Source organism: Dama dama, chromosome 27 (genome assembly GCF_033118175.1).
Source record: "Dama dama isolate Ldn47 chromosome 27, ASM3311817v1, whole genome shotgun sequence".
NCBI classification, from domain to species: Eukaryota; Metazoa; Chordata; class Mammalia; order Artiodactyla; family Cervidae; genus Dama; species Dama dama.
In genome coordinates, this window is record NC_083707.1 from 39,548,834 (window position 1) to 39,575,190 (window position 26,357).

Below are 26,357 nucleotides of genomic sequence, written 5' to 3' on the forward strand. Positions count from 1 at the left end.
TCTTTGCTAACTTTCTTCCCAAAGTACATGCAAATTGGGGTCTACTTACCTCTCCTGGCCGGATCTTAATGTAAAAGTTGTTCCGTTTGTATGAAATTTTTAGAACCTTTGGCCAGGCAAATCTGTTGATGCGAAGTCGGTCACGATATATCAACAAACCACTTGCACACACTCCTAACATGATGTCGACTCCTTCAGAATCCTGAAAAACAGCAGCGAGAAACAAGGAATGGTAATGAAGGAGTCCTAGGCTTATCAGGTATCAAAGTATATTTTAAATGAAATGCAACTGCATCATGTGATACATGGCACAAGAATAAAGAGATCAATGAATGATAACAGAGGCCTAAATTGGATTCAACTACATGCTATCTTTTAGAAGACAAAGTTAGAGTATCAAAGCCATAGAGAAAAATAATGCATCTACAAAAATGGTCATCTAGAAAGACAGTTAAAATGTAATATGTGTCTATGTATTGCTGAATCCCTTGGCTGTTTGGGCTTCCCTGGTGGCTCAGCTGGTAAAGAATTCACCTGCAATGCAGGAGACCTGGGCTTGATCGCTGCGTTGGGAAGATCCCCTGGAGAAGGGAAAGGCTACTCATTCCAGTATTCTGGCCTGGAGAATTCCACAGACTGCATAGTTCATGGGGTCACAAAGAGTCGGACACGACTGAGCTACTTTTGCTTTCATTTGGCTGTTCAGCTGAAACTACCAACATTGTTAATCGGCTGTACCCCAGTACAAAAGACAAGATTCAAAAAAAAAAAAAAAAATGAAGGATGAGCAACTCATCTATTTCCATTTATGGCTGGGTACACTATTTAAGCCTCCAGGTTGGAAGCTATAAAAGGCTTGCCTGTAGCTCAGATTTAAGTATGAAAAATACTGCAGCCATTTAAAACATATTACCACTAAATAATAGCCTTCTGATGAAGATATTCATTGCTATGGAGATCTGTTAGTGGAAACTCTGTTCACCCAGGTATCTTGGACTTGCGATGTCCACATTGCACATAGAGAACGCCACCCAGGTGAAGGTGTATTAATCACAGTGGTGTTCAGAGCCTGGGTTCTCGTCGCTGGGTGCCAGGCCTGGCTGGACCACTTTACATACATTACTAATCTTCACTAGCATTGTTCTGAGCTAGTTGCTCTTATTATTCCTACTTTATAGGCAAGAAGACCAAGGCACAGAAAGGTTAGATTTCCATCCCAGCTGAATATGAGCAGCCTGTTTCCAGGGGCAGTACTTAACTAATATGGACACTAGCAGACAGGCCCCATCCTTTACTATGAGTGTTTTGGGGTTTGTTGCTTTAAAAAGAGCCTTGACTTTTTTAATATACTATTATAAAATTTGAGTATAAAATAGTTTTTTAAAGTCTGCACCTCCTCCCTAACAGGCCCCCAACATAAACTTACCACCCACTGGTGCTCACTTAATCACTTGGTTCACGTACAAAAAATACAGATGCACTTAATATATATGTATAGGTTTGTTCTTAATAGATTTTTTTTGATGCAGATTTTTTTTAAAGTCTTTTATTGAATTTGTTACACTATTGCTTTTCTCTGCGAGGCATGTGGGGATCTTAGCTCCCCGAGCAGATGAATTGAACCTACATCCCCTGCATTGGAAGGTGAAGTCTTAACCATTGGACCACCAGGGAAGTCCTAGGCCTCTTTTTTTAAAAAAAAAAAAATGCAAAAGGGGGATCGTGCTGTATTTTCACTTGTTTTAGCTACCTGCATACTACATCTTTAGGTCATTTCCTAGGGAGGTGTGATGAGGGGTCCCGGGGGTCATCAGAGACGTTATGTGAAGCTCAGGAGACACCCCACGACCCGTCTGTGTCCCCCCAATGTTGTGTTCAGGTGAGATCAGGGTGAAGTGAGTATCAGTGATGTCCTACATGGGCTAACGACAAAGTCCAGAAGGCGGGGCTGTGTGTGAGATGGGCCCCCCACCTGTTTCTCACTGGCTGTTGGAAAACAGGGTCACGGAGAGGCAAAGCTGAGGTCTGGGGACACGTCATTGTCAGGGCTGTCTCACTTTGAGTCACTGCAGCCCCAGCAAAGTGGGGAGAGACACGCAAAAGAATCCAAACAGGGGCTTCTGACTCATCCGTATGGGGGTGGGTGGACTGACATCCTAAGTCCCGCCAGTACAAAGCACAGAAGGAACATTTCCAGAGTCAAAATAAGTATTCTGGTCCCTCTCTGGGCATGGTGAGGTTACACACACAATCTAATTGACTTAAAATGAAACATTTCTCCTTGGAAACGTATCACTCCATTAGACACGACCTCACTCTAGAGAGGCGGAAGGAACTGATAGCAGGATATGACAACGTAATCAGATTTCAGGGGAATTCAGAGAGCAGAGACCACCCACCATTTATCAAGGGCTGTAACTACAAGAGCAATTTACAGAGCTCTCACCTGACACTGGACATAGCGGGCATGGTGGATGCTTAGATCCAGATGATCTGCTCTCGGGACCACCCAGGTGACCCCTCAGGCCTCAAGCAGACATGTGTGCATGCGCAGGGCTGCTGGAATAAGTGCTCCTGAGTCATGGTCTTTGTGATAAAGAACTAGTGTAGGAAAAACGCCTTTGGACATTTACAACCTCTTCCATTATTATTGGTTATACATCACTCATGAGTGTCTTTGAACCATGAGAAGGTGGGAAACTAATCGTGGGGCCTCCAACACACACACTTCTCCTGTGGCCCCATATCATCACTGCGGCCAGCACACCGCGGGCAAGTGTGCTGCCCCAAACTCCCCTTCCTCCTCCTCCTCCCCCCGACCCAGGCTGGCGGAGAACCTGCTGTTTATCTCAGTGACCTATGTGCTCAGCACGGCACCAGCCTAGCACATATTAAACTACTACGAATGGGTTGGAAGAAAAAGCAAACGAAGAAAGAAAACGTCAGGAATAAGCAGAGCTTAAAATTGGATGAATGTTTCCATTTCACTAAAGGCATAGCAACCAAAAAATGGATTATTTTTTTTTTTTTCTTTTGAACTTTTTGTTTTGGTGTGTAGCCAATTAATAATGCTGTGATAGTTTCAGGTGATGCCTGAAGAGACTCAGCCATACATACACATGTATCTATTCTCCTCCAAACCCCACCCCCAATCCAGGCTGCCACATAACATTGAGCAGAGTTCCATGTGCTATCCAATAGGTTCTTGTTGATTAAAAAATGGATACTTTTGATATCTAGGGGCTTCCCTTATGGTTCAGTTGGTAAAGAATCTGCCTGCAATGTGGGAGACCTGGGTTCTATCCCTGGGTTGGGAAGATCCCCTGGAGAAGGGAAAGGCTATCCACTCCAGTATTCTGGCCTGGAGAATTCCATGGACTGTATAGTCCATGGGGCCGCAAAGAGTCAGACACAACTGAGCGACTTTCACTTTGGTATCTAGGTTTCTGCTGCAGTCCATAGCATTGAGGCAGTAACTTGACAAACTGTATCGAAAGCTATAACCATGCGTCTGGGGACATGTGTTTAGCAGGGAGCATTGATGAAAGACCTGGACAGTCTCAGCCTGTCCCAATTAAAATAAACAAATCTAATATTCCTCAATCTAAAAGCACTGTTCCAAAAAAAAAAATAATAATAAATAAAAGCACTGTTCCAACCCCATCCTTTATTATCTCCTGGTCCACAGGATATCCAATATAGATTTATATCTACATTTCTGAATCTTGTATGAAATAAATGACTCTGACAGAGCCTATTCAGAGTGATGTTAAATGACCAAAAAGCAGAGACAGTCTTCTTAAAGAAAAAAACAAAGCATTAAAAACAGGTTTTTCCAAAACAAGGCACCTTCACCGAATGTAGGTTATTTATTCTTCATTGAGAGCTGTTGAGTCCAAGATCACAGTTCAGAATTTCTAACTAGGTCCTAAAACTCAGGGCGTTTCGAAACTTATCCACAGAAGAGAAGCATCTCACGTATAGCCGGAAATTAGCTTTAATATAATTCGGTAAATTTCCTCCTTGAAATGATGGAGGGCGGCTGCAGGAGAAAATGAAGTCCATAACCATATCGTTTGTTATACTTAGCATTCAGATGAAATCCTATCACAAGCGGCACTGGCACTTCCTTAATTCTTTCTTTTTTAATTGGCCTAATTTCAAATCACATTATCGAATGAAAAACCAGCCATCTATTTTAATTTAGTCATTACAGCCATGTTAAGTGGCTTCATTTTCCCGACAGGAACAGTGACACATCCTGAGCTGCGCTTCTCCTAAACAGAGGCCCTCACCTTTCATTTATTTATTCTCCCTGGGTAGTGAGTGAGTCATCGTATGTATCAAAAATAGCTTTTGATTCACTCCAATTTCTAAGCTACCTTCATTTTTGTCTTGTTTCTTTATCTTTTGGCCATGCAGGGAAAAACCCTGAGAAAAACAATCTTAGTGCGTGTCCTTGTTTTCTTTTTTAATTCCTCATCCTACCTTATAGCTGACCTAAAACTATAAAACGCTATGTGATCTGAGGGCCAAGTAAGTGAAAGCCTGTAATAATTAACTGGCAAGTAAACAGAGCTACTCCTGCTGTTGTAATTACACACAAATGTCAGGGCTCTTGGCTCTGCGGTACCAGCATCCCCCCGTGAAGCCCCAGCCAAGTCTCAGAGATCCTGCTCGTGTTGGGGCTTTCGGGCCTCAGAAGTTGCTCATTCTGAGTGATGTACAAATGATCCACAGACAAACCTAGTCAGAATGGCGCTCATTTGCTCCTCACTATTATCTTGTCCAAACTCATTCTAAACCCATCAGCTTCCCAAATGCAGCATCAACAGAAAGATCATGTATTTCCCTCCCAGGGGTCCCCAGTGTTGTTGAAATGTTTGCCTGAACAGAGCCTGCCAAAACCATCTTCATTTATTGGCCCCAAATTTGACTGTATAAGACACTCGCTCGCCTGGAAGCCTGTTACATGCATGTTCTTGTGTGGTCTGGACCGTGAGACAATACCACTCTGTCCACCAGAAGTCCAGGCATGTCCCCACCTAGGAGGATGTCATTGTATCCGTCCAAGTCAGAAGCAGCTGCCCCCCAATTTCAAGCATGGATCTCTTCAACACTGCTGTAGGACCAGAATCCATCTCTAAGAGCCTACCATATCTTCTAGGCTTTGATGATACAAGATTTCAGGAAAGCTTCTATTCATAGCTGTTAGATAACAGACTAACATTCCAATGCTCACTCTCTCACTGTTGAAAAATACAAAGATTCCAGGAAAAGTGTGACAGGGAATAAAAGCAGCTAGCACTTTCTCCCCAACCTTAACCTGCCTATCTTCCAACCCCAACTTCTCTCTTCCCGAGACCCTGGAACCAAGATATAGCCTCAACAACTGATCCATTGACTTAGCCTGGCTGGCTAACTTTACTTGAACTCCAAAATAATCCTCTTATTTCAAAGCACTGATTCTTTGTCACAGCATCTAAACCTTATGAAAATAAGTGTTAGTAGCTCAGTTGTGTCCGACTCTGTGATTACACAGACTATAACCTCTGTCCATGGAATTCTCCAGGCAAGAATACTGGAATGGGTTGCCATTCCCTTCTCCAGGGGAATCTTCCCAATCCAGGGATCGAACCCAGGTCTCCAACATTGCAGGCAGATTCTTTACCATTTGAGCCACCAGGGAAGCCCAAACTTTATAGACAGTTTTAAAAATTTAACAAGAATTTACTGACTGCCTGGTGGATGTATAGAACAAGGGTATACATAGCAACTTAGCACACAACATTTGTGACAACTGGGCCTTGTACACACTTCCATGAAATCAGAAAATCTGAAGTGTTAAAGTGTATACCTTGGCATGGTGTAAATCGACCCCATACATGGAGAGTTTTTTGGCGTTTTCCAAAAAATGCATCTCTGCTTCTGCTGGCGTCATTCCTCTGATAAGAAATGAAAAGTATTGATTATAACACTATTTTTTTTTTTTTAAATATAAACCTGGTGAAAGAAAGTGTTAGTTGCTCAGTCATGTCCAACTCTTTGTGATCCCATGGACTGTAGCCCACCAGGCTCCTCTGTTCATGGAATTCTCTAGGCAAGAATACTAGACAGGGTTGCCATTTCCTTCTCCAGGGGATCTTCCTGACCCAGAGAGCAAACCTGGGTCTCCCTCATTGCAGGCGGATTCTTTACTCCCAGAGCCACCAGGGAAGACTTTGAACCTGGTGGGGCTGTAATATTTCCTACTTAGCTCACGTGCAAGTTCCCAGAGAGACACTGATTTGTGCTCTAAAGGAGGTGGGGTAGGGGGGAGAATATCAGAAAAATGACTTTTAGCTGAAACAGCACAAAGACATCCTAAGTGGGAGCGGAACCTCCAACTACCCAGAATGTATCAGACCCAGAACCTCACTCCACTGTGTCCCATCCTCAAGGCATTAACCTGGAGGTCCCAGGAGAAGCAGGGGACGCCCACCCACGGAGCACAGCTCAGACAGGATGCTCTCGGGGCCCCTGCCGCTCACCTGTGGCTCTTGTGCAGCTCGATGACCTTGTCTTCCAGTTCTTTCGTGTGGTTTGGGGCGAAGCGGAACTCACTGATGTAGTCACTGCCACACTCGTCCGGGTCGTAGTCGCCCAGTTCCGACTGGACGGTGTAGGAGCCCAGCAGGGCCAGCGTGACAAAGGAGCAGGGCAGTCTGCCGGACACGATGTCGTCGCGCAGCTGCAAGCAGAGGTAGTACCTTCCGGGGGCCAGGGGGCGGGCAGAAGGTCAGTTAGGAGACTGGAAAGGAGCCCGCACAGCCCCGGTGGGCAGCAAGCAACCTCTCCCTGCGGAACGACCCGCTGGGATACACTGTCCAGCATCTCTATTTGGATCTCCATACCAAGGGAAAATACACTTGGCCACAAAATGTAATATTTAAGGGCATCTAGCGGCAACTCCATGTTCGTCATCAAACACAGATGCATTCATGATGCACGAGGTAAAGGAAACCTACGGACTGTTCCTCTAACACTAAGGTGATGTTGAAGGTCAAGCTCTCTGGGCAGGGGGAAAGCAATTCTAATATTAAAACAGTGCTCTTAAATATAATGATGAGGCCCCAACGCCTAAAGGAAGGCTCGTTTTGCTATCTAGATGAAAGGTCCTGCCATAGGACCAAGATAAACAGTGGCTGTGCCATCACAAACACGGCTTGCCACCTCCTGCATCCTGAAATAAGGGTCTCTTTATAGTGGATGCCTTCTCCTGTGTTAAAGTCTCATTTTTTTAAATGTTGATAACTTATTCAACTGTTATGAAGACTAACTTTGAAGAATTTGCACTTAAAATCTCATCACTGAAAGTAAACAATTTTAAACTGGGGAAATCCAGAACACCTTTGGTATAAATTTGCCAATATTAAATATCTCCAATAATAGTTGACTTTTATCTTCTGTTATTTTGCTTCTAAGAGTTAGGATATAATACTAATTGCAGAAGACTCCATGGTAAATGGGAACATTGATGAATTTTAATGATACTCTTCATGGCCCAGCATATGAGTATAAATAATAAAATATACCTTGCACTTTTCACATAAGAAACAAACTGTTAATCTGCTGAAACTGAGGGCTATGATTAAGCCTTAAGGTCCCCTTTCAATATGGCTTTAAAAGCTGATGATATAAATGCTGTGTAATCTAGATACAAAAATTTCTACAAATTTCACAGGTTCTATTCGGTTAGACAGCATCACCGACTCAATGGACATGAATTTAAGCAAACTCCAGGAGAAAGTAGAGGACAGAGAAGGCTGGCGTGCTGCCATCTGTGGGGTCACAAAGAGTTGAACAGGACTTAGCGACTGAACAACAACAAACATGACATAAATAGAAAGGAATCATGCACTAGATTCCATATCCAAGTATATACAGGCTGTCTAACCACAAATTAGCAACAATTAAATGGTCCCTCAACATTACTAGAATGTATATATAAATAAGAAATTATAAATTGTTCTTTGATTTAATGTAAATATAAAAGAAATCTTCTGGAACTAGTTTTTCCTCTTCTCCGACATGTTTACTGGAATTATTTTTCGTCATAGCAAGTGACCGAAACTTTTTGAGTGATTTCTCTTTCCTGAAAAGCTTGCCAAGAAGGATGTACAGCCACACTGTGTAGTATCACTCTGACTGCTTATAAACTTACTACAAAACACAGTGAGAAAACCTGGGATTCCAAAGCAGACAGCACTCAGAGAGGCCTAAAAAGACATGCAGCAAACCCAGGATCACTTCATAAAAAGATTCTTCCTTTCACTCAAAGCTCAGCCACCAGGCCAGACAGACATTCCTTTTTAAACGTTCTTTCCCCAAAACAAATGAATCACTTTCCTTGTATTCCGAAGGCATGGAAGGTAAACTCTTAAATGTGCATGTGTTTATGTGTATTTGGGTGTGTGTGCATGCCTGTGTGTACACATACACAAATACACAAAACAGCCACCAACGTATCAGACTGGTTATATACAAAGGCATACGCATCTAAAGACACATTTCTAAGTTTTAAAGCAGGAGCACCAGGAGTTGCCATATTATTTCAGGCTGAATCCCATCCAATTTGACTGCAGTGGGAGGATGACAGCATCTCAATTCCATGTGTTTCCCCACTAGGGTCAGGCAGTGGGAAGTATCAGCTTAACACCAAAGATTCAACTGTGAACAGATACGATTGGGCAAATCTTCTTATCAGATGTTTGTTCCCATTCAGCTGTCTTCTGTTTGCCCTTTGGGTGCTGAGGACTAAGAGGTTCACCAGGTGTAAGCCTGCTCCCTTCCCGGGAATTTAAGAGAAGCACAGCCCCCAACATGACTGCCTTTTTCACAGCCAACTTTCAAATACCTGGTAATATCCTCAGAGAGCTGGGCAGGGTCTGGTGGGTAAAATTTCACATTAAACGAAAAGTGCCAAGCACCACCTATGGAGAGGAGAAAAAATTTATAACAAAATTGCAGACAATCCCTTTGTACTTATTATACTGATAGCTAGAGCTGTCCTAACTCTAGGCACGAACTCGCTGGCAACTCTGAATCATCCCTGGAAAATGGTGACTTTTCTGTTCAGTGAAATCCGCAGGTAAAGCAGCAACTTCATTCAGTCTCTAATCTTCTCTCCCATCAAATCCTTTACTAGAGCTTCTAACCAGCAAGGAAATTGACTAAACTTGCTCCTTTTCTCAGGGATGAAGGCAGGCTTTGGGAAGAGGGGAAAATAGTAAATGATACGGAAAGGCCTCAATTGGACAAGTCTGGAGCTGACTGGCTCCATCCTCTGAAGCTCTGAGGAGCTCATATCCCAACACTGCAGAGATAAACCTGTTACCTTTGTCTTGTCTGCTTCATTTGTACGGATCAGATCCCCTAACAACATGTGTCAAGGGACTGTTCAAAATATTTTTATTTTACAGGAAAGGTCTGCTGTCATATTAAGGGATGACCTGCTCTATGGGTCATTCGGAAAGCTCTCTTCTGACTCGGGAAAGTTTCTGATTAAAGAGACACTGGGGGTATTTTCTGTGCATCCCCAAACCCACCCCTCCTTATCATCCCCTGATCATCCTGATCAGGATGGGTCCTCACTGCAGGCTGCCATTCCTCTTCCTCTGGCATCTCTTCTGGCCTCTCCAGCGGGGAAGCGGGTCAACCAGACCTCAGCTCACTGGCACCTGTTCTCGGGCCAGTCTACACACATAGGTGAGACATTAAGAGCCTCCCTGAGCTCTGCCTTTGATTTATCCTCTCTGGCTCAGAAGGTAAAGAATCCACCTGTGATGCAGGAGACCCAGGTTCGATCCCCGGGTCCGGAACGATTCCCTGGAGAAAGGCATGGCTACCCACTCCAAGATTCTTGCCTGGAGAATTCCATGGACAGAGGAGCCTGGTGGGTCACAGTCCAAGGGGTCTTAGAGAGTTGGACACGACTGAGCGACTTAACACTTTCACTACTTATATACACTTAACCGGGTTTATGACCTTAAATGTGGGAAAAAAAACCAAACCATTTTTTCTTCTTTTCTACACTTAACTCTCCCTCTGGTCAGCCTGTCACGTATTTTCATCTTGCTCTTTCCGTCTGACCTTTTAACGTGGCACATTACCGAGGCCTGGGTGCTCCTGGGCTGGGAACTGTTTTCCTTTGCTCTCTCCACCCAGTGAGCACACCGTGAGGGCCTGCTGGTTCTGAGTGGCTGCAGAGAAGAGCCTCTGGGTCTCCCGGCTTTGGTGCTGGAGGCCTTTCCTCTGAGCCACACTCTTCCTTTTGCTCTGTGATTCGTGTCCTTGCAGTCCCACCCTTATGCTTCAAACACCTTCCGAGACTTTCTTTCTTTATTTTACTTGTGACTGCTCTGGGTCTTTGTTGCTGCATGTGGGCCTTCTCCAGTTGTGTCGAGTGAGCGCTATTCTCTAGTTGGGGTGCACGGGCTCAGTAGGTGTGGCGCAGGGGCTTAGTTGTTCCTCGGCACATGGGATTTTCCCAGGCCAGGGATTGAAGCCATGACCGCTGCATTGGCAGGCAGATTCTTTACCACTGAACCACCAGGGAAGCTCTTTCCTAGACTTTTAACACACCCCACCTTGCCTCCTCATTCCATGACTCCTGGAAGCTCCATTCTCTGCCAGAGTTCTTCCCAAATATTCACAAGAAAAGTGACAGCATGTCTGACAGAACAGCACTGAAACAAGTATACTATCAAGGGTGAAGTAGATCACCAGCCCAGGTTGGATGCATGAGACAAGTGCTCAGGGCTGGTGCACTGGGAAGACCCAGTGGGATCGAATGGGGAGGGAGGCGGGAGAGGGGATTGGGATGGGGAACACATGTAAATCCATGGCTGATTCATGTCAATGTATGGCAAAAACCACTACAATACTGTAAAGTAATTAGCCTCCAACTAATAAAAATAAATGAAAAAAAAAAACAACAACAAAAAAACAGTGACAGCATGATAAGTATGCACCAGCTCTATCCTTTGCACTATTCTCTTGCTTGAGTAGCACAGGCTGCACAGGTTACCTGTGTTTCTGTCATCAATGGCATGGTCCATTTATTAATGGTTTGTTCTTGACATTATTACTCATATTACATTTAGACTTCCACCTGGCAGGGATCCCTCTTAAGTTGACTTATAAAGGACTTAGCATAGGACCAGGTATTACTGGGTGTTTCATGTCATTTCTAAACCACCCAGAAAATATTCCCAAAACACCGGCCCTAAGAGTTACAAGTCATAACATATCTGTCAATCAAATGTATTCTTAGTGATTATTTTTCCCCCTGTTCTCGAAAGAGTCCTCCTGTTATTCTAAAAATAATCTGGTTTGATTTTACTCTCCTATTGATTCCTATTCACTTCCTGCTAAAACAGAACACTTGCCAATGGTGAAGTTCATAATGGGAGCTGGCTCACCCCCAAGCAACTGGAATGAAAGCTAATGGATTAGTTATGGGAAATGGATTTACTGCTCTTTTATAATTTTCATCCACTTCAAAGTGAATCCAATGAATCATTTAGCAATGTAATTAAACAAACTCATAATAAATTCAGGGTAAACACTCTAAGTTGGAAACTAAGAGGTAATAAAAATAGAAGAAAGATATTTCAATGCAAAAATCCTCATTACAGGAAAGTGAGTTTCAAAGGACTGTGGGCCTGAGAAGCATCTGAGGGGCTTGGTAAAAATGCCAATCCCTAGGCTCCACTCTACTCTACTCCACAGCTCTGATCTCCACAAGGAGATCAAACCAGTCCATCCTAAAGGAAATCAATCCCGAACATTCACTAGAAGGACTGATGCTGAAGTTGAAGCTCCAATACTCTGGCCACCTTATGCAAAGAGCTGACTCATGGAAAAGACCCTGATGCTGGGAAGATTGAGGGCAGGAGGAGAAGGGGCTGGCAGAGGAAGAGATGGTTAGATAGCATCACTGACTCAATGGACATGAGTTTGAGCAAGCTCTGGGAGTTGGTGATGGACAGGGAAGCCTGGCATGCTGCAGTTTGTGGGTTCTCAAAGAGTCAGACACGACTGAGCAACTGAACTGAACTGAAGATTATAACTCAAATGACAATGAGGTCTCATAGGACATTATTTTGAAAAGTGGGAAAGCTTAAAGAAAATATAATCTATATCATAATCAAGGGGAAAAAAATCCAGTGAAATGAGGCATAAAATTTGAAATTAATATGCAAGGCAGATTTAAACTGAAATACATATCCCCATGGAGAGTTTGGTAGGAACCAATCACTGAGAAGCTATGGTTATGCCATAAATAGGCCTGTGAGGCTGAATCTGCTCAAATGATGACTCTGGTTAGAGACTTTGGAATTGGAAGAGTCTCAGTGCATAAAAATTACATTCTATAACACTGATATAGGCTTTTAAATTACAAATTTATGATAATTAGAAAACTGTGAAACTGAAGAGAATTCATTATTATGCAAAAATTCTAACTTTAGTCTTCTGTGCCTGCCAAATCTTAAAATGTCTAAATATACTACGTTTATAGCATAAATGACTATCATATATTCTATATCATGAAATCACTATATTGTAAATACACTATATCCTAAGATAGTAGATTCAAAAATTTTAGATCTTAATTTTAGGCATAAAAGATGACTGGAATAAGACTTTTTTTTATAAGAACAAACTCTACAGGCTCAGAATTTTCTATTTCTCATAAATTTGTGATTTAAAATCTCTATCAGCTACATTGCCATTGTCTTGAAAATCTTATGCTAGAGAACTACTGTGGGCCTACAACATAAAAATAATGGAAATGTCCTTTTATTATGTGTGTTTAGAAGAGAAGGTGATTGTACAATAATTACATGAGGTCTGATAATACTTTTCTGCCTTGATACTAATAGAATGTAACTTTGGTGGAAAGAAGGTATTTAGTACACAGGAAACAATGAGAAATATAGACAAAAACACCAAATTCCATTTCCAAAAAATCCCAATTTTCTGTGCCTCCTTTGCACGATTATCTCTTGGTTTTATGTTGCTGTCACAAACACTGTCTAATCTATGTGAGGAAAATTTCCTTTAAATCTCATGTCTGATTGTCCCTTTAGCTTGTCTCTTAGAAAGAAAGGTAGGAGAAGGGATACATGGGAAATAGAGAAAGAAAAAAAAAGAATTCCACTAACAGCAAAAAAACTACCTGTTGATACATACAGCCTTTCCTGCAACAGTACTATGATTTATCCTTGAACATTTAATACATTTTCAAAGTGCTTTGTGACTATAAATCACCCAAGTATGAAATAGTATTTTATTAATTAGGTGACTACAAAGAACTTAAATAAAGCACACAAAATGCTAAGATATATTTTAGCACATCTGCTTTTAATAACTCCATAAAAAGGTTCTCAGAACATATTCATCATCTTAAAGTTTTCACTGGACCTCTCTGGATAAAGGTGTGTTTTCACCTATTTATCACACCTGTAGCTTTCCCTGGTTTCAATCCCAATTTACTTCTATCAAACTACTTCATTATCAAGTTTCTTGTTAGTGATGACATTAAATTCCTCTCAAAAATATGGTGAAGATGTTTTCATTATACAAATAATTCATCAGGCTCTCTAATATCTAAGGAAAAATTCACTATTTTGAGATATTACCTAGCATTAAACCATTTCAAATTGCTTACTACTAATTACTTTTTATTTGCACGCAGGGTATTTGGAGGTCTCAGCACATTCAAAGGTACTAGAAAGATTTGTTCTCTTTTAATAGTAAACTGTTGAAAACTTCAATGGGAATGATGCTCTTATTAATAAACTGGTCTTAAATTTAGTCTCCAAATAGAATCAGTTGCTCTGGAAAATTAAACTAGATTTTATGGACAAAAAAAATGAACTGCTTGAAAAAATTAACTAGTTATTTGAAATTATAAAGTATACCTACCTTTTACCATTTATCTATAGTAAAAAGCAACAGCTACAGAAAAGGATTAAAGAAAAAATTAGTTGTTTTCAACCCCTTACCTTGCAGGGACATTTCTGGGGGGGTATTTACTATTAATAACATTCATGCCCTTCCCAATAATCCACATACCTATATACATGCATAACTCTGTTTTGCTGCACTGTACCACACCGCACGTGGGGGTCTTAGCTCTCTGAACCCTCACCCTCTACAGTGGAAGCATGGAGTCTTAACTACTGGACTGCCAGAGAAGTCCCTACGCATAATTCTGTTTAAACAAATACGATTTATTTCTTTAAGGTCTCACTAATGAGAGCTAAAACTATATTTATTCTATCTCATTCTATTTAATAGTTGCCTAGTATTTCAAGGTATAGCTATTTCATGATCGATTTAATCATTTCCTTATACATGGATATTTAAGTTGAAACAGTTTTCTGCTATACCAATGGTATTATAATGAACTTTTCTACATGTATACACATGTACATACTCTTGTCTAATACATACACTGATAACACTTCTACAAGTAAAATTAGGGGTCAAAGAATAAGTACCTTTTAAATTCTAATAACTATTGACAAAAAATGTCTTCCTAAAGGGTTATATTTCTCCCAATTGAGTACAAAATTGCCAGTGCAGGGAATTTATTAAAATTTTAAAATCTTTGCTCTGGAAAATTAAACTAGGTTTTATTGATAAAAAATGAACTGCTTGAAAAAATTAACTAGTTATTTGAAACTATAAAGTATATCTATCTTTTACCATTTATCCATAGCAAAAAGCAACAGCTATAGAAAAGCGTTAAAAATAAAAAAAATTCTTCATTCTCAACTCCCTATGCTACAAGTGCCATTTTCACTGAATAGGTGAAAAAATGTCTCATTTTAATTAGCATTTAATTACTACTAAGATTTAGCACCCTGTCTAATACTTATTAGTTACCTGTTTTAAACTTTCTGTGTTGCTCCTGTAGTTGTTTTGTCCATTAGGAAATGTGAAATGTGCATTTCTTAATTTGCCATTAGGGGCTAAGGAAAGAAGCTATCATCAGATAGTAAAATACAGTCTGACTTGTTATTAAATGACTGTTACTTCTAGCTTGATTGCTTGCCTTTCATACTTTGGTTAGGGATAATATAACATTAATAATTAAGTTTGGAACTTTAAAATGATTGTCAACAGGGGCACCACTTGATTAAATCATATCTCACATCTGTGTACAGGCAAGGGACGAGGTCAAAAGTCATGTCATTTTATCCCCAGGTTGTAATAATTCATAACGGGTGATGGGTATCTGAGCCAGAGAAATCTGCCAAAAATAAAACTTGAGATCTTAATCTGTCTTTCAAAATACTGTATCCACACCAGCCACGTGGATATGAAGTACTAATTCAGATAAGCCTGTGGTTTGAAAATCTTCCTCCCATTTCTACACAAAATAATCCAAAGGAACTTACTTCGAATCTGTTTTTTAATTTCCTTAGCCGGATCCAACCAGTTCTGAAAAAGAAGTGAGAGTCTGAATATGAATCAGAGAAGAAGAGAAATGACTTCGTGTTGAGTGGGTAGAGACACGTGCTAAGTGCATTTGGGAGGGAGCCGGGAGTGGCTGCTGGAAGGGCCCCCAGCTGGGTCCTGCCCCTAATATGTCCAGCTGCCTTCACTCGTCCCAAGAGGGCGCGGGCTCTTGTCTCGTGAGAAGATGTGTGTGCGCGCAGGATTGAGGCTGAACAAAATTATTTCACAAGTGCCTTCAGGGATTCAAGCTAGCATAGAAACAGAGGAGAAAAGACGGCAGATTCTATGTTCAAACAAATTAGGAGAAAAAAACTGAAGGTAGAGCCATCCCCCAGTCACTGCAGAAGATTGGTCACAGGGCCCAGATGACACTGAAATCTGGGGATGCTCAAGTCCCTGACATGAAATGGCACAGTATTTGTATACAACCTATGCAATCCCCTCATATACTCGAAGTCATCTCTAGATTATTTCTAACACCTAGTACAATGGAAATGCGATAGAGCTGCTGGTACACCAGCAAATTAAAAATTCTGTTTTTGGAACATTCTGGAATTTTCTAAAAAAATATTTTTTGATCTTCTGTTGGTTGAATCTGCAGATGCAGAACCTGAGAACACGTAGAGTTAGCTACGTGTAACATGACCCCACTGATGTCCTAGACAGTCAGCCCCCACGTAGTGACTTCTATGATTATAGATTGTAAAGCACCTTCTTAGAACGTGTTCCTAACAAACAAACACTTGTTTGAGACTTTATGATTTTCTTCATCAGAACACCCAGGCATTTAATGATGAAGTTAAGACATCATCCAGTGAATTCAGTCAAGATTAAGTATGATTCACAGAATGACAACCAAACAAGTAACATTTATGAACACGATTGTGGTGGCTCAGTTCCCAGCATTAAGGAGACAATTTCTTCTTCCTCATTTTTCAGGTGGTTGAGAGGATAAGTGAGGAAAAGGCCTAAAGAGGCTGCATCAGCTCTAAGAGTCTACGGAGGTAGACTGGATACCTAAGACAAGACACATCTCATATTGTGATGCGGCAAGAATATGAAAGCATAATAAGACGAATTAATGGCATTCAGTGAACATGTTTTCTGTGTATCAATGTATTTGATTCTCAGTGGCTCAAATCCACTGAAATATTATCATACCCTCCCCAAAGCACTATATAAAATGCTTTTCTGGAAGCATGAAGAACTCAAGCGTGATGTGTAGAAACACTGACTGTTTCCAAAAGACTCAAGATTAAAGGAAGTTGTTGATAATTTCCTTCATGAAGAAATAAGGTGATAAAAAGCATTTAGGGCCTCACACAGTGTATGTGAGGTGGAGGGGTGTGAGAAGTGGGTGGAGAATACAATCTACTGATTCAGTTTCAGTTCACTTTTTTGCAGTAAAGGGCAGCTGAAGCCAGAAGATTCTCTATTGCTTTGAACCACTCACCTTCTGGTTTTCAGCATCTCGATATGTAAGCCCAAAATAGTCTTTTTCTAGCAAATTCAGATGTTCACAGACTTTATCAAATAGTACTTGGCCTCTGGAGCGTTTCTATGAAGAACAAAACAGAAAAGCAAGTTACCAAAAAAGCTCTTCAACTGCCATGATTAAAATGGGTACACTTTAGAATGTTGCTTGTTATAACTGTTCAGTAAATGATGAGTGGGTGTGATCAATTCACCATCTCCTTTTTAACTAGAAAAAAGGCTGAATCGAGTGGACCTAATGGTGCAGTGGTAAGGAATCTGCCTGCCACTGCAGGAGATGCAAGAGATGAGGGTTCGATTCCTGGGTTGGGAAGATAACCTGGAGTAGGAAATGGCAACCCACTCCAGTATTCTTGCCTGGAAAAAAGGCAATCATCTGGGGAAAAAAAATCCATCAGCTTAATTTATGGTGATACACAGCATCTATCATGTTTTCATGTAAGACTTCAAAGCCCTTTCAACTTGGCCTTGGAGTCTGAGATGGATTAACCGTCAGCAATTAAGCTAAACTACTTTTTGTTTGCATAGTAGCAACATTTCACATCTCGTACATTACGCATATTTGTCTCTAAGATTTAATGCAGTAAGAGAAAAATAAGAAAACTGATAAACAATGGGCATGCCAAAAGAGAAAGTATTCAGAAGATCTGTAAATGGTATGTATTACTGTGCAACCGCAAATATATTGGAAATTACTCAGGCCCTCAAGCATGACTATTTAGGAGAAAAGATAAATTTAGGATAGAAAAGTGAAGCCTGGTTTATAGCTAGCTAAATAATCAATGTTGTATTTGAATAAACTTTAATAATGTATGAAAATAAATTACATGTTAGCAAAACTGCTTAACACTCAACGGATATGAGTAAATGCTATGACAACAAAATGCTGCCTGCTAGTTTAAATCTTGTATTTGTAAATAATGGCATATTATTTCTGAAAAATGCTTAGTAAATCATAAAGTTTTCACACACAAAAAAAACCAAACTGGTTCTTCTGATGCTTCCATTGGTAAGATCTCCAGTTTAAGAGATAAGAGCACAGAGGCTCAGAGGACTTAGATGAGAGAGGCAGTATTTATCAGTTTAACAGATAAATCTAATTCTGAATCTTCCTTATGTCCCTTACATCTGTGCAGACCCCTCTCCCTCTGTAAAATGGGTATGACGCCATCTACTTCTTTGCAGCATTGTTGTTCACTCAATCATGTCTGACTCTTTGCGACCCCATGGACTGCAGCATGCCAGGCTTCCCTGTCCTTCACTATCTCCCAGAACAAAAGCATGCAAACTTGGTCCAATGATTATGCACATCAAGCATCCCACAAACGTCAGCTGTTATCAGTCTAAGTGACTGACAAGTGGCAGAACATGTCATGTAGGGCTCAGTTTGCCTTTTTGTTGTAGGAGAACAAACACGGCTCCTTGTGGGGCTGATAAAACATCCTTGGTACTAAATGGTGCTAAGTGGTGCTAGTAGTAAAGAACCAGCCTGCCAGTTTAGGAGACACAAGAGATGTGCGTTTGATCCCTGGGTTGGGAAGATTCCCCTGGAGAGGGCATGGCAACCCACTCTAGTATTCTTACTGGGAGAACCCACGGACAGAGGAGCCTGGCGGGCTATAGTCCACAGGGTTGCAAAGTGTCAGACAGGATAGAAGCAACTCACCACATGCACAACATTAAAATACCCTGCTCTGGGACTCTCCTGATGGTCCAGTGGCCAAGAACCCCCACTCCCAATGCAGAGGACCTGGGTTCAATCCCTGGTCAGGGAACTAGATCCCGCATGCCAAAACTAAGATCTACCGTAGCCAAAATAAGTAAACAATTAAAAAAAAAATACCCTGCTCTTTCTTTAGATCAATTATGTCTATTGCCTAACTGCTTTAGTTCAGCTCAGTTGCTCAGTAGTGTCTGACCCCATGTCCACCCCTCAGTCTTTGCAACCCCATGAATCGCAGCACACCAGGCCTCCCTGTCCATCACCAACTCCCGGAATTCACTCAAACTCATGTCCATCGAGTCGGTGATGCCATCCAGCCATCTCATCCTCTGTTGTCCCCTTCTCCTCCTGCCCTCAATCCCTCCCAGCATCAGGGTCTTTTCCAATGAGTCAACTCTTCGCATAAGGTAGCCAAAGTATTGGAGTTTCAGCTTCAGCATCAGTCCTTCCAATGAACACCCAGGACTGATCTCCTTTAGGATGGACTGGTTGGATCTTCAAAGCAGAACACAATATACACAACACACACACACACACACACACACACACACACCCCTAAATAAACACCAGTGTCTGGCCAAGTACTTTCTCAATGAGCAAAAACAAAACAAACACAAATAAACACTTTCCTCTACAGAAACTTCTACTTTCTTTGACCCAGAGGACCTCAGCCAGGTCCTCAATGGAGGAATTATTCTCATCATGCTGCAGGCATAATTATTTCTCTTCTTCCTTTTGTTTAAAAGGTGGAAAGGTTAGCTCAGGCAGAGACCACTGTGCTAACTGGTTCTTACTTTTCTGGCTTCTCACCATTTGATTTCTATTAATGACCCATGTGAGAGTTGGACCAAAAAAGAAGGCTGAGCACAAAAGAATTGATGCTTTCAAACTGTGCTGCTGGAAAAGACTCTTGAGAATCCCTTGGACAGCAAGGAGATCAAACCAGTCCTAAAGGAAATCAACCCTGAATATTCACTGGAAGGACTGATGCTGAAGCTGAAGCTCCAATACTTTGGTCACCTGATGCAAACAGCTGATTCACTGGAAATGACCCTGATGCTGGGAAAGATTGAGGGCAAGAGGGGAAGCGGGTGATAGAGGATGAGATGGCTCGATGGCATCCCTGACTCAATGGACATGAATTTGAGCAAACTCCAGGAGATCGTGAAAGACAAGGAAGACTGGCGTGCTGCAATTCATGGGGTCAAAAATGGGGTCACATGATTTAGTGACTGAACAACAATGACCCACAGCTTTCTCTTGAATAGACTAGATATTTTTCTTAAACATATTTGGACACTATATATTTATATACACACACACAAACATATACTTTTTAGTTTTCCACTATTTTACACCTTTAATACAGTATTAAAATGCATGCGTTCAATTAAGTTAAATTTAATCACACACAAAATTCTTTTCAGGCTTCCTTTCCCACAAATTTCTATATTCATATTAGTTTATCCTTTCTGTTGTTTTCCACATAGAAATAACCAGCTTCAGGGCAAAATTACTTTCTTTTTCTTTCATTAACAAACAGTTCTTAAGACAATAACATAGTGGTCCATTCTTAACACTGAGGGGTTTGAGGGGTTTTGTTTCTGTCTGTTTTGGCTCTAAGAACCAAGATGGTTTGTTTAGAATCTACTATAATGCTGTTGTTGTTGTTCAGTTGCTTAGTCAAGTCTGACTTTGCAGCCCCATGGACTGCAGCATGACAGGCTTCCCTGTCCTTTACCATCTCCCAGAGTTTGCTCAAACTCACGTGCATCGAGTTGGTGATGCCATCCAACCATCTTGTCCTCTGTCATCCCCTTCTGCTTTCAATCTTTCCCAGCATCAGGGTCTTTTCCAATGAATCAACGCTTCACATCATTGGAGCTTTAGCATCAGTTCCTTTCAGTGAATATTCAGGGTTGATTTCTTTTAGGATTGACTGGTTTGACCTCTCCTACGATGGATGGTTGGGCTTCCCTCGTGGCTTAGCTGGTAGAGAATCCGCCTGCAATGTGGTACACCTGGGTTCAATTCCTGGGTTGGAAAGATCCGTTGGAGAAGGGAAAGGCTATCCACTCCAATATTCTGGCCTAGAGAATTCCATGGACTGTATAGCCCATGGAGTCGCAGAGTTGGACACATCTGAGTGACTTTCACTTTCACTACAGTGTGAACAATGAAATTCCTATCTGCTAAATCTCAGCACAGCCACCAGCCAGTAGGATGACACCAGAAACACCTCTCACCTCTCACTCCTGCTCATCCTTGAGTGGGAATGAAAGACTCCACGAGAAGGCAGGTGATCACGGGCTCGAGGCTACAGGGCCCCTGTGCTCATGGCCAACATCACTATGACCACAGCTCGCTGCCCCAGAGCCCAGACGGGGCTTCCGCACACGTAAAGGGCAAGGCCCTGGCAAGGGCTGGGGTTGAGACAGGACACAAAACAGGACTATTTTCCAGCCCCACATAGGATCCCCTCTGTGATCACTCTTACCTCCCCTACACTGACTCTTTTTATGCAGATGATTTTTTTCTAGCATATTATTGAAGTTTTTCAAGTCAATTATTTCTACATGCTTGACATCATGTGCATCTTTGGGTAATAATATCTAAAATATGACTAAAGCTCAACAGTCACCTGGAACTTTTAGAGAGTTAAATATTTGGTTCCTAAAGAAAGGATGTTCATGAAGTGATCAAATCTAGGCACCTAATTTTCAAAGGGTGTGTTTATATGTTGCTGTAATGAATCAAGAATTTAGTAGATTAAAAAATGCTTTTTTGGACAGAGCTATTCTAAAATCACAATAAACTGTGGAAAATTCTGAAAGAGATGGGAATACCAGACCACCTGACCCACCTCTTGAGAAACCTGTATGCAGGTCAAGAAGCAACAGTTAGAACTGGACATGGAACAACAGATTGGTTCCAAATAGGAAAAGGGGTACATCAAGGCTGTATATTGTCACCCTGCTTATTTAACTTATATGCAGAGTACCTCATGAGAAACGCTGGGCTGGAAGAAGCACAAGCTGGAATCAAGATTGCTGGGAGAAATATCAATAACCTCAGATATGCAGATGACACCACCCTTATGGCAGAAAGTGAAGAGGAACTAAAAAGCCTCTTGATGAAAGTGAAAGAGGAGAGTGAAAAAGTTGGCTTAAAGCTCAACATTCAGAAAACTAAGATCATGGCATCTGGTCTCATCACTTCATGGGAAATAGATGGGGAAACAGTGGAAACAGTGTCAGACTTTATTTTTTTGGGCTCCAAAATCACTGCAGATGGTGACTGCAGCCATGAAATTAAAAGACGCTTACTCCTTGGAAGGAAAGTTTGACCAACCTAGATAGCACATTAAAAAGCAGAGACATTACTTTGTCAACAAAGGTTCGTCTAGTCGAGGCTATGGTTTTTCCAGTGGTCATGTATGGATGTGAGAGTTGGACTGTGAAGAAAGCTGAGTGCCGAAAAATTGAGGCTTTTGAACTGTGGTGTTGGAGAAGACTCTTGAGAGTCCCTTGGGCTGTAAGGAGATCCAAACAGTCAATCCTAAAGGAGATCAGTCCTGGGTGTTCATTAGAAGGGCTGATGCTGAAGCTGAAACTCCAATACTTTGGCCACCTCACGTGAAGAGTTGACTCACTGGAAAAGACCCTGATGCTGGGAGGGACTGGGGGCAGGAGGAGAAGGGGACGGCAGAGGATGAGATGGCTGGATGGCATCACCGACTCGATGGACATGAGTTTGAGCAAACTTTGGGAGTTGGTGATGGACAGGGAGGCCTGGCGTGCTGCGATTCATGGGGTCGCAAAGAGTTGGACATGACTGAGCGACTGAACTTACTGATTCTAAAATCAATGGACAATTTACTTAACTGGAGACAAACACTTTTTAATCTCATTTGCTGTTTCCTGTGAGTTGTTAAGTCATGTCTCTGACTCAAATGCATTCGCAGTTCATGTAATCCTTCACTATTAACATGTGAACAACATGAAATGCTGAGTTTGCTTTGCAGTTACAAAGCAATGGGCTTTCTAGATGGTACAGTGGGTAAAGAACCTCCCTGCCAACACAGGAGACACTGGTTCAATCCCTGGGTTGGGAAGATCCCCTGGAGAAGGAAATGGCAACCCACTCCAGCATTCTTGCTTGAGAAATCTCAAGAGGAGCCTGGTGGGCTACAGTCCATGGTGTTGCAAAAGAGTTGGACATGACTTAGTGACTAAACAACAACAAACCAATGATGGACTACCCTCTCTCAATCCTTTTTTTTTTCCTCTTAAAATTGGGTTTCTAATAGAGAAGATGAAGATACAGCCATCACCACCACTCAAACACAGCAGATGAAACAAGTCTTTCCGCAACATTAATGAAACTTCCCGAAGTCAAAGTTACTCCAAGGTTTTTATGTCTGTAAAACACTGGTTCTCAAGGTATAGCTTATCAACCAGCATCACCTGGGAAGTTTATATTAAAATGTTTATTTTCACTTTTACCTTTCTGCTTAGAGGAACAAGTTCTAAAAATTAACTTCAAAATGTTTCAGGACTGGGGAATTTCAAACAGTTCCAAAAGTAGAGACAACAGTATATGAAACCCTGTATACTCATCACCCAGTTTTAACAAATGCCTTTTGAAGATCACAACCTTGGTTCATCTGAGTTTTGCTCCCCTCATCCTACCCCCCAGTTATTTGGAAGCATCTAAGCAAATAATTTTGTCTCTATTTATCTTAGCATGTAACTCTGTTCTTTCAAAAAATGTAATTGCAATGCCTTCATCACATCTAAACAAAATTAACAATCAGTCCATACTATCACCAAATATGTAGTCAGTACTTTAATTTCTCCAATTGTTTCAAAGATTTTCTTTTCATTTTCTTTGATAAGCCCATACATTGCAATAGGCTGTCATATCTCCATAGTCTCTCTGAATCTGCAAGTTTTCCATTTATCCTGGTTTTCCTGTTGAAATTAACTTGTCTTGGAGATCAGGTCATTTGCCTGCAGAGTTCCCTCAGTCTAGACTTGCTGTTTGCATCTCCATGGTATAATTTAACATGTTCCTCTGTCTTTTGTATTTCCTGTAAACTGACAGTAAAATCTAGAAGCTTGACCAGAATTCTTATTTGACTGTTTTCTAAAAAAGATGCTGTGTGATTTCATCAGGAGGCATTCAGTGACTCTTGCATTTTTCGTAACATTTTGTTGTTGTTTAGTTGCTAAGTCATGTCCAACTCCTTTGTGACCCCAAGGACTGTAGCCTGCCAGAATACTGGAGTGGATTGCCATTTCTTTCTCCAGAGGATCTTCCTGACCCAGGGACTGAACCCATGTTTCCTGCATTGGCAGGCGGTTTCTTTACCACTAAGCCATCTGGGAAGCACAGTCATTAATGATCATTGCCCTAGCCCCACCGATTTGAGATGGCAAGATGGGAACATTTTAATCCTCATCATTGCTCCCCCACTGATCAGCTGGAGCATGTCTATGAAGAGAGTCTCTTTGTCAAAATTATTTATCCAGTGACACAGTTTGATGAAGCCAGGATCAACACTCGCACTTTCTCCTCTGTTCAATTTCAAGACAAGTCAGGTCTCTAGCATCACCCAAAAGTCACCAATTAGAATTTTTGTCTCACGTTATCACTATTAACTCATGGGGGTAAACGAGGCTTGATGTGTTTCAGTCCATTACGGGTGTTACCCTTAGTGAAGCTCTAAATGTCCCTAAATGCTCTGCCTGGCCTTTTGCTGTCAACTCTCATCCTTCACAATGCTTTTCTAGTGCCACTTCTTTATAGCACTTCCTGTCCTCCCAGCCAAATGTGATGTCTCTCATCTCTGGACATTCGAGCACTTATGGTACCAAGAGGGTACTTTCCACATTCCACCTTACATTGCAGCTGTCTGTCTGTGCATCACCTTTTATCCCGACCGACTATAAAGACATTCTTCATGCTATCAAGCCACTGACACTTTTTTTTGCCATGCTGCGTGGCAAATGGGATCTCAGTTCTCCTACCAAGGATTACACCCATGCCCCTGCATTGGAAGCATGGAGTCTTAACCACTGGACTGCCAGGAGAGTCCCTCCTACACTTTTTATGGGACCTCATTTTGGTCAAATATCATCAAGAGATTAAAAAGGTAATGTGATGAAAATTTACATAAAATTTTTCTTGCCAGCATATCATAACTATTGTTGCAGAACCAATAATTTAACCTAGGGTTTTCAACCTTGGATCCTGGGAGCAGTAAAAATACACCAATATCCAGGAACCCATGTCAGGAAAAAAAGAAATCAGAATTTCTGAAGGTGGAAGCACGGTCTTTGTAGGTTTTCAAGATCCTGTTTGCAGGTATGGTTGAAAGGTACACTTAAATTAAGTTTACAATTTAAAAACTCTTAAATAGGAGGGCTCCAAAGCAACCTTTCTTTTTTTGAGGAAATGTGTAACTTTTTCATACCAGTTTCTTTCAAGCTCTTAGACCCAAACTGATAGCTACATGATGATAAACTTTATTTACATACAAACACAGTCTTAAAATCTTAAGATACCCTTTCCAACAAATTTTCTTAAAAAACATTAAGTTCTCAAGAAATGAAAAACCAACCAAAGGCTGAAATAAAATGATACAAACAAGCAATGTTAAACCACCAAACTAAAAAACCAACCAGTAAACTTACCAGTAAACTAGTAAAAGTTCATTCAAAGAATGAACTTGCATTGAAAACTATGAACAAAGTACACAAAATAAAAATGCTTTCCGAGTTTGTTGAATTTTTTTTTAAGTGGTGGCATTTTCCCTTGGGAGAGCCAAAACATATAGACTTTAACTGAAGAACCTGATACCATACTAAAAAACCCCAGGTGGGTTAGGAAATGTCTTGATTTCCTCTTTTGTGATGGAGCAGAAGCATTCACATTCTGCCCAGCACGTTAGGGAGGAGACCAGAAGGAGCAAACACACACAGGCCTCCGAGCCTGGGAGAGGATGGAGGGAGGAGCTGCTCTTGGTAGCTGACCAGGAGTCAGCACACCTGTGCCTATGTGCGTGCTACATCACTTCAGTCATCTTCGCCTCTGTGTGACGCTATGAACTGTAGCCTGCCAGGCTCCTCTGTCTATGGGCATCTCCAGGCAAGAATATGACCCCTGGAGTGGGTCGTGATGCCTTCCTCCACCCGGGGACTGAACCTGTGTATCCTGCATTGGCAGGTTGATTCTTTCCCACTAGTGCCACCTGGGAAGCCCACACCTGTGCACACATCCTCCTAAAAGTCTCTGGAAATTGTGGCTTGATCTGTGCTCCCAAACATGAGTCCAAATTGTACTAAATCTCAGCACAAGACTTCAATAGAATCTGTCTTTTCTTTCAGTCTCTCAAAGCTATGAATCAGCCTGCAAGAAAGGCTAAACGCTGAAATTAGAGAAATCTGTAAAGTCAAGTATAATGTCCTCGCCTGAGAAGATGGGCTGCAGTTCTTATTTTCTGAAGCTGCACAATCACAGAGAAAATGAGGCAGAGACTGTCATCCTGCCTGAGAAGTATAGCTTATCAGTGGTCCCTACTTCTTAGAAGGGGGACACAGGGTGGGAGGTGGGAAAGCAAAGC

The 26,357-nt window shown here is 41.5% G+C and overlaps 1 protein-coding gene across 5 annotated transcripts in view; it reads right to left on the reverse strand.

The window, feature by feature from the left end:
• The window catches only part of LOC133047604 (band 4.1-like protein 3), a 226,070-nt gene that overhangs the window by 40,854 nt on the left and 158,859 nt on the right, over nt 1-26,357 (reverse strand). For all 5 annotated transcript variants that reach the window (XM_061130904.1, XM_061130906.1, XM_061130902.1 and 2 more), the window contains 6 exons: nt 16,967-17,071; nt 15,453-15,495; nt 8,897-8,972; nt 6,531-6,749; nt 5,858-5,945; nt 50-202 (listed from right to left, as the gene is read on the reverse strand). In XM_061130904.1, the coding sequence (XP_060986887.1) occupies nt 50-202; nt 5,858-5,945; nt 6,531-6,749; nt 8,897-8,972; nt 15,453-15,495; nt 16,967-17,071 (684 nt within the window). The remainder of the gene's footprint in view (nt 1-49; nt 203-5,857; nt 5,946-6,530; nt 6,750-8,896; nt 8,973-15,452; nt 15,496-16,966; nt 17,072-26,357) is intronic.